General features: G+C 41.4%; 1 protein-coding gene across 1 annotated transcript; it reads left to right on the top strand.

Annotated features, from left to right (window-relative positions):
• The first annotated feature begins 1,385 nt into the window (after nt 1-1,385).
• On the top strand, nt 1,386-7,942 carry tbxtb (T-box transcription factor Tb). Its single transcript, XM_055639990.1, has 8 exons — nt 1,386-2,318; nt 2,667-2,931; nt 3,593-3,727; nt 4,317-4,378; nt 4,463-4,524; nt 4,612-4,788; nt 5,682-5,814; nt 6,812-7,942. Exons 1-8 carry the CDS (start codon nt 2,116-2,118, stop codon nt 7,077-7,079), a joined length of 1,305 nt encoding a protein of 434 aa, XP_055495965.1. The 5' UTR covers nt 1,386-2,115; the 3' UTR covers nt 7,080-7,942.
• Nucleotides 7,943-8,795: the final 853 nt, after the last annotated feature.

Raw genomic sequence — 8,795 nt, 5'->3', positions numbered from 1 at the left:
TCTCTTTCCGATCATTGTTTATAGGGCCGAAGGAAGTTTTTGGCTGTAAACTGTCATGCACTGTAGCTCACAGTCAAAAGATCTATAGGTGCCCCAACAGCACTCGGTCATGAGAACCAGCCTGAAATTAGCCTCCGATCCAAACAAATTGCTTCCCTTTTACAGGTGAATAGAACAGAAGCGTTTGTTTTATACACCCCCAGTCTTCCTTCACAATGAGCCTGCTGCCCCCCCAAACCCCTCCCTCCACCCCCCACCCCCACCCATCCCGACACCTCGATATCATTTTTTTTGCCCCCCAAAAAAGTTTTGTATTTTCAATCAGAACTTGAACCCCATCTCCATCACTTGATCTGACGCGCGTTAAATGTGGACGATTCACGGCCGATTAGTCAGCATACACGTTTCTCCAACTCGATTAGTATTCAAACTGTTTCAATTCCGCAACTTCAAGATTTGTAATCATACCATTGTGATATCGACAATTTCAAGCATGCTTGGCACGAGGATTGGGATGCATGAAATCATTTACACTGTTATTAATATGGAATGAGTATTAATTTACTAAATGTTAACGCGTTTGGAAAACCCCCCCAAAACTCAACGAACATAAGGGCATTGTCAACTTTGTATTTCACGAGGAACAATTTTCCCGTTGTAATGAAAGACACCAAGTTAGAGCAATCAGCATGTCTTTTAATAACGTATGAGAATAAAACACTCCTGGTATAGTTCAGACTTAGATCAGGGAAATCTAATTCTCATGGCAAACCATTTCTCGTGTTTTAAAACAACGCCTTTTTTTAAACAATCCCCCTACCATTCGCGGTAAAATAAATTCTGTACCAAAATGAAATATGTTTAATATGATATGAGAATGCCTATACAGGAAATATTAAACCCAAACAGGAACTGTAGGGACTATAGAGTAACAAAGTTAGCGTTTCGAGGCGGTGACTCAATCTAGAACCTACATTATATATATGTTTTTTTAATATATTGGAAGATTTGTCCTTCAACATAACTTTGGTCCAAGACTTCAATATGTCATTTCAAAACAGTTTTGTTCTCGTTTTGTTCCCATCAGTCTGAAGAAGGGTTTCGGCCCGAAACGTTGCCTATTTCCTTCGCTCCATAGATGCTGCTGCACCCGCTGAGTTTCCCCAGCAATTTTGCGTACCTTTGTTCTCGTACTAACTCGATTGACGAGTTCCATTTGGTTATTGTCACCTCAGTTCCTAAATGTATCTTTCTTGAGAGAAGAAATAAACTAATCTAACGATACAGGATTTCGGAGCCAGATGTTTGCCTCGCCTATCAGACGAGTCGCTGATATAGTTTTGCTCAGTCTCAAGATGCATTTGAATAGTTTTAGCAAGCCTTCCCCGATGGAAAGAAGTCTACAGTATACCAGGAGTCAAGGGTGCGTTATTCCCATGCGTTATTAAAAGTCATGCTGATTGATCTAACTTGATTTATTTCATTGCAACAGGAAAATTGTGTTTCTCCTGAAATACAAAGTTGATAAATCCGTTGAGCTTTAAGGGGGGTTGTCAAGATTTTGTAAATTAAAACTCATTCCATATTAATAACAATGTAAATCGTTTAATAAATCCGAATCTTCCTACTGAGTATGCTTGAAATTATCGATATTACAATTCCACTTGAAGATTAATTTACGTCTCGATATGTGTGAAAAATTGTATAGCACACAGATTGGACACTTGGGAGGACTGCGAATCTATATCCTAAAAGCTATTTCCTCATTGAACCTCGTGCTTTGATATAGGTGTAAACATTTGCAGATTTACATAAAATAGCTCTATTTAACCTGGTAATTGCATGTGGCTGGAACTTCAGAAGGTCGCCCCAGCCTCACTGATATGCCCGACAATGGCCAATACCAGTTAGGACAAAGGACATCAAAGCATCGCGCAACCAATCCCAGAACATCCAAATAGTTACCTGACGTCAGCCCTCGGACGGATGAGTATTTATTGGGATAGTGGAGAGACACTGTGAGAGGCAAAAAAAGGATTACAGCTTTCCGAAGAAGCCTTCAGCTTGGAATAGGAATCAATTGAGAGCAATCTTTGGGCACCAAGGACAAAAACGATGACTTCAAGTGGAGCAGACAGCGGGAAGAGCGGACAATACCGCGTGGACCATCTCCTGAGCGCGGTGGAAAATGAACTGCAGGCAGGAAGCGAGAAAGGAGATCCCACTGAGAGGGAACTGAAAGTCAATCTGGAAGATCTGGATCTGTGGCTTAAGTTTAAGGAGCTGACTAACGAAATGATCGTGACAAAGAACGGCAGGTAGGCACAGCGAGCCGCGTTTCCTCTGGGGAACTTCCCTCTGACCTCTTCGCTTTGCGCATTTAAGAAGCATATATTTCAAAACTTTTAGAAGAGTAATTGGGCTAACTTTATGACTCAGACTGTAATTGCTTTCTGCGATTGTGCTTGCGACAAAGCACCCCAATGTCTGTGTGTTTGTTCAATCCGCGACCTCTTAAACTATGTTTCTCCTACAATTGTGACCAACAGTGGCGGCATTTATAAGCACGTCTCTCGTGGATTCGCAAAAGGCAATTGATGATGAGTTTGTTGCAATGGATAAAATGCATTCACATTCACATGCATTGTATTTTGTTTTATTCTCAGGAGGATGTTTCCCGTACTCAAAGTGAATGTGTCGGGGCTGGATCCCAACGCCATGTACTCGTTCGTGTTGGATTTTGTGGCTGCCGACAACCACCGCTGGAAGTATGTGAATGGAGAGTGGGTTCCAGGGGGGAAGCCGGAGCCACAGGCTCCGAGTTGTGTCTACATCCACCCGGACTCGCCCAACTTCGGCGCTCACTGGATGAAAGCTCCCGTTTCATTCAGTAAAGTCAAACTCACCAACAAACTCAACGGCGGAGGACAGGTATACCATCTAAACAAAGTAACCGAATTAGATCGTTTTATCTGAATTCAATTTACATATCTAGATTACATATTGATTTACATATCTATAATAAATGATTCAGCGCTATTAACAAACATTGATATTTTATACCTATGTTCAATACTTTGTGATATATCACCTTTATCATTACCTAGATATATGCACCTTGTTGAAATGCGTTGAAAAATGTCCTTTCTTCAACAATTGATATAAATACGAATAAGCTGTTTACTAAAAGAACGTTCTCCAAAAGAAAAACAAAACGATATCGATCTCTATGAGAATCGCATTGATATTCCAAAAGCCTTTTATATTACCATGGCGTTATTGCAGTACAAAGTGGAAATATTTCATTGTACCGTATATTCTCCTTGGTGCAAGGAAATTCCACAGGTATCCCACTAAACCAAATTAGTTCAAAAAACGAGGAACAGTAAAATCGTGGATAAATTGCTTAATTATAGGGTTATAGGTTCAAATACATTCACATCGAATATTGTTGGGAGTCTCATGGAAGATCGGGACCAACATTTTGGTGCAATTTAACAAAGCGTCAAGTGTTTTTGTAACTAACATGGAGCAATGATATGAAATGTAATTCGTATCTCAACGGCCTTTTGTTTTCAATGTCAATTCAAAGATCATGCTGAACTCTCTGCACAAGTACGAGCCCAGGATTCACATTGTTCGGGTTGGAGGGCCTCAGAGGATGATCAGCAGCCATTCTTTCCCCGAGACGCAGTTCATAGCCGTGACTGCTTATCAAAACGAAGAAGTAAGTGTCCTTCACATAAGACGGTTTCATCAGTAGACAGACAACCCAGTTGCTCTCGAGTGTTTTTACGACTGATTGATGATGAGCATATCAATTACATATATGGATATGAGACATTTGGAGGGATATGGACCAAGCGCAGGCAGATGGGACTAGTGTAGCTGGGACATGTTGGCCGGTATGGTCAAGTTGGGCCGAATGACCTGTTTCCATACTATCTCACTCTATGACTCCATATTCATTTCTTAAAACCCTGAACGTGTTTTGTTTTGTTTGAACAATAATAGCCGTTGTTTTAAGAAAGAACTCCAGATGCTGGTAAAATCGAAGGTAGACAAAAAATGCTGGAGAAACACAGCGGGTGAGGCAGCATCTATGGAGAGAAGGAATTGGCGACATTTCGGGTCTCGACTCGAAACGTCGCCTATTCCTTCTCTCCATAGATGCTGCCTCGCCCGCTGAGTTTCTCCGGCAATTTTCGTCTACCTATGACTATTAACAGCCGGTATAAAGCATTGAAACATTAAATGGCAACAACTCCACGGTGCAACTAAAACTGAAGGACCATGTTATCTGTTTTCGCCCACAGATTACAGCTCTTAAAATCAAGTACAACCCGTTTGCAAAAGCCTTCCTCGATTCGAAAGAGAGGTGAGCTATGAACATTATTTTTCTAACGTATTTCGGGGAAGGGTAATCACGTGCATTGCGTTAATTGGCCTTTTTCTTGTCCAGAAGCGATCACAAGGAAATGCTGGATGACATGGGTGAAAGTCAACAATCCGGCTATTCGCAATGTGAGTTGTTACATGAGTTGTTTTTCACTGATGCACATGAATAATTTGGTTGCAAATGTTTAACTGTCTATGTTTTTTGTTCCCCAGTAGGTGGCTGGTTTCTGCCTGGCACAGGTGGCTTGTGTCCTCCCTCTAACCCTCATGCTCAGTATGGAGGCCCTCTCTCTCTCTCCGCTCCCCATGGCTGCGAACGCTATTCCACCCTGAGGAACCATCGCTCTGCCCCATACCCTAACCCGTACACACACAGGAACAACACGTCGAGTAAGTGGCGGCATAGCCTAGATCTAACGTTAGGCCATACTAAAATAATCTGGGTATATATTAATTACAATGCCCGGGTGGCTTCGTGTATAAAGTTTGGATATCATCGCTTCCCGGATATCCCTTTGTCAAACTCATGCACCGCGAATACTTCATTACATAGTACTTGAATGCAAGGCTTAAATATGTTCCCTTCAAGACGCGACGCTCAATATATGGTACATTAACGGGCCTTATGCAGATGTGTCTTATAATTTAAGGGACACAAAGAACTATGGTGAGTGGAGGGGGTTGGGGTATTGTAGTTGAAAAGATGGCCACAGATAAAGTAATTTAAGCCTCCGTTTAATGACTGGAATAGTACCTTTCCCAAATGGATGGAAATAAAACCAATTGCAGCAGAACACGGTAACGTGTCCTAATTTCAGCCCAGTCGCGTTAGGAATACAGGAGGAACGTGCTTGAATCACCAACTAGAATAATATAGTGATATTAACATGACATTGATAGAGAAAGGGGAGGCGGTATCGTGTCCCTGTCCTGCCAGTTTAGATTATTATAACAACGAACTCTCTGTTTTAATCTAATGTTGTTGTTGCTATATTATGTTAACATCAGAAATGTTTTACAAACTTGTGGCATTAATTTGCACCGTGCACATTTTTAGACATTGGAATATGTGAAGTTCGACGGGTTGAGAGTGATGGGACAAATATTCGGTTTCCTCAAATGAAATGTTCAGTTGGACCTTTAACGATAGATGTCTCATTTTAAAATCGCGTGTTTTGATCTATTTCTCATCATCGATTATCTTTAAAATATTTGTTGTACGTTGTGGTACCTTCATTTGTCATATTTAAACGTGATTTGTGTTTGTTTGTTTATCTCTGCAGCTGGCTATACCGATAATTCAGCGGCTTGCCTGCCCATGCTTCCGAGCCACGACAACTGGTCGGGTCTACAGGTCTCCACGCACACTAGCATGCTCCCAATGGCACACAACGCTGGCCCTGCCACCAGCTCCAGGTACCAGATAAGCTTGGCGAGTTTATGTGTGTAAAATCATGAGAGGAAATAGACCGGATCCCTTGCCTCGAGAACCAGAGGACATGGGTTTAAGGTGAAGGGGAAAAGATTTAATAGGAATCCGATGGGTAACTTTTTCACACAAAGGGTGGTGGGTGTGCTGCCAGATGTGGTAGTTAAGGCTGGGACTATCCCCACATTTAAGAAACAGCTGGACATCCATTGATAGGACAGGTTTTGGATGGATATGGACCAAACGCAAGCAGGTGGGACTAGTGTATCTTACATGTTGGCTGGTGTGAGCAAGTTGGGCCGGAGGGCCTGTTTCCACACTGTATCACTCTATGACTCTATGGGTGGGAGACTCTAACAGAACTCCCGTTGTTTCCCAGGGTCGATTTGGAACCCTGCTGTGAACATATCCCCCATTTTATTACTTTCATTCTGTTTGTCAACGCATTTAGATTAAGCTCCAACCTGTTCCTAAAACAAATAGATGTAATGCGATGAGATAGCTACTTTGATTTACTGAGTTACTCCAGCATTTTGTGTCTATCACCCACATTATGGCCAGGCAATGAAAATGTTGAAATCAGAATGTAAATACCATCAGTCCATATTTATTGTAAATGTTCCTCTGGGCATCGAAATGAAAGCAGATGTAGCAATGTCCTCAACATATCAAGCCAGATTAGATTTGCCTTTTATTTTAATCTTCGGGGATCTCGATTCTTCCAGCTGAACATGCGGTGGAAACCCCTTCCACATATTTTTTTGATGTGGTTAAAATAGCACTGGAGGATGATGTTTGTTACAGTATAACTGACTAAACGGATACCATCGTGGGGGTGAACCTGACTGTTTCAAAGAACCTTCTCCGTTTACCGTAATCACAGTAATGGCAGCAGAATGTCATTATAGTAGTGACACATTTCATTAGCCACTGTTTATAAGGAAATTACACAACAGTTAATGGCTATTTTCATTCTCTTTGCAGCCAATATCCGAGCCTGTGGTCAGTCAGTAACAGCACCATCACCCCTGTGTCCCAGTCTGGGACCATGTCCAATGGCCTGAGCTCACAATTCCTGCGGGGTTCTGCGGCCCATTACGCACCTTTGGCTCATCCAGTGGGCGCCACCTCCTCGGGATCGCCACTGTACGACAGCGGGACCGGACTCGAGCTTTCTGACAGCCAGTTCGACACGTCTCCACACAGCAGACTCACTTCCACGTGGACTCCAGTGACTCCGCCATCCATGTGAAGACATTCATCCGTGTCCATTCCATTCCCTAACCATTTATTTAAGGACCTCTTGCCTGTTCTCTTTTTGGACTTGGCGTTTGCACCTCAGTGGGAAATGCGATTAGCATGAGAAACAAACTTTTTTAGAGAGTTTAAAAGTTTACTATATACATCATCAGAGATGAGAGTTGCTCGCTACCACCAATCTTGGCGTTTATGGAATTGACATTATACATTTTCGTTGACAATCAATTGTTGATTTCATAAGACTCCATTAACTGTGATTTAGAGAAGATATGAAATGAGTGGAAAATCATTCTGATAAAGAATGCACGAACCTGCTTCGGGACCCTTGAAGATAAATGCCACACTCAGCCAGTTTGTCAAAACAAAAGTGCCTTAAAAGTCAGCGTTGGCCTCTGTGCAAGTCCTCAAATGTCGACCATTGTGGAAGATCACCATTAATCTCACCATTTAAGGACATGGCCTGATAGGACTATAGAAAAAATAAGATAGTGGATCAGACGTGGGTTAGATACGTTTACTTGTTGAATCCTTGACGTTGAGCAACAGGTATCTGGAACTTCCCTTGAACAAGTGCATACACTAGTAGAGATAGAGGTACATTAGGTTTTATGTAAAATGACTGAATGTACAAATAATTGAACTGTTTAACAGATGTTCTCCTTTGAGAACTTTTTTCAACCCGTTAGTTGAAAATATAAATGTTTTTACTCTATTTATAGAGAGCTCTCCAGAATATAATGTTGCATTAAATTAGGTGTCTGGAGACAGAAGCTATCCCTCTTGACACCTTGAAATCGTGTTGAAATGTTGCTGATTTTATCATTTGAGAATCGAATGCTGCGCTATGCAGTCCCACACATGTGTAATAAATTTATCATTCCTTTCAATACAACGGTGATTTTTTTCCCCCTGAATTTAATTGAAAATTAATTGCTGTTTTGACAACTTTTGTGTTTCCCCAGTGATTTTCCAGCTTCTCCCCCCCCCCCCCCCCCCCCCCCCCAAAAAAAAAGTTCCTCGGAAGTCGATTCCTTCTGTCAAGCCGAGATTGTATTTTTGAGTCGTTGGCGATAGAGATAAATCAAAGAAGTGATATATCATAAGCCATATCATTAACTAATTATTTTCACTTCTAAGTACTGTCTAGAAAGTGCATTGAGAGACCACAACGCTGAAATTAATATTCAAAATACAAAACAAACGCGCTGTCTTCATTTATGGTGGAAAACTCTGAGCAATGAAAAGCGCTTGATTAACAAAACATTTAGAGACTGTCAAATAACAAGAGAAAAATATGTTTGCAACTGAAGGGGGGGAATAATTCTGGCAGGAGCTTGGTCGGCAATTGCCACCCAAGCATTTTAGAACAAGCGTTAATTGATATTTGGGGAATAAAATGCAATAAGGCAATTAAAATAAAATATGCGAAATTCTCAGATGGTGTAGTCTTTATCTATGCATTTGGCTTGAAGAATGATTAGTCCTCTGACTGCGTCAGTCTGAAGGGTCTCGACCCATTACTTCTCGCCAGAGACTCTGCCTGTCCCACTGAATTACTCCAGCATTTTGTGTCAACATCAGAAACTCTTCTCTGTATTTATCATTCCAAACCAGTTCTTTTAATCACCACTTGTTCATTTTTATTTCATGAGCACAAACACACCTTGACGATTTAGATGATTTTATTAACTGGGGAAAAAACACTAAC

Source organism: Leucoraja erinacea, chromosome 8 (assembly GCF_028641065.1).
Source record: "Leucoraja erinacea ecotype New England chromosome 8, Leri_hhj_1, whole genome shotgun sequence".
NCBI classification, from domain to species: Eukaryota; Metazoa; Chordata; class Chondrichthyes; order Rajiformes; family Rajidae; genus Leucoraja; species Leucoraja erinaceus.
Note: the sequence above shows the minus strand (reverse complement) of the source record. Positions and strands in the feature narration are given on the sequence as shown.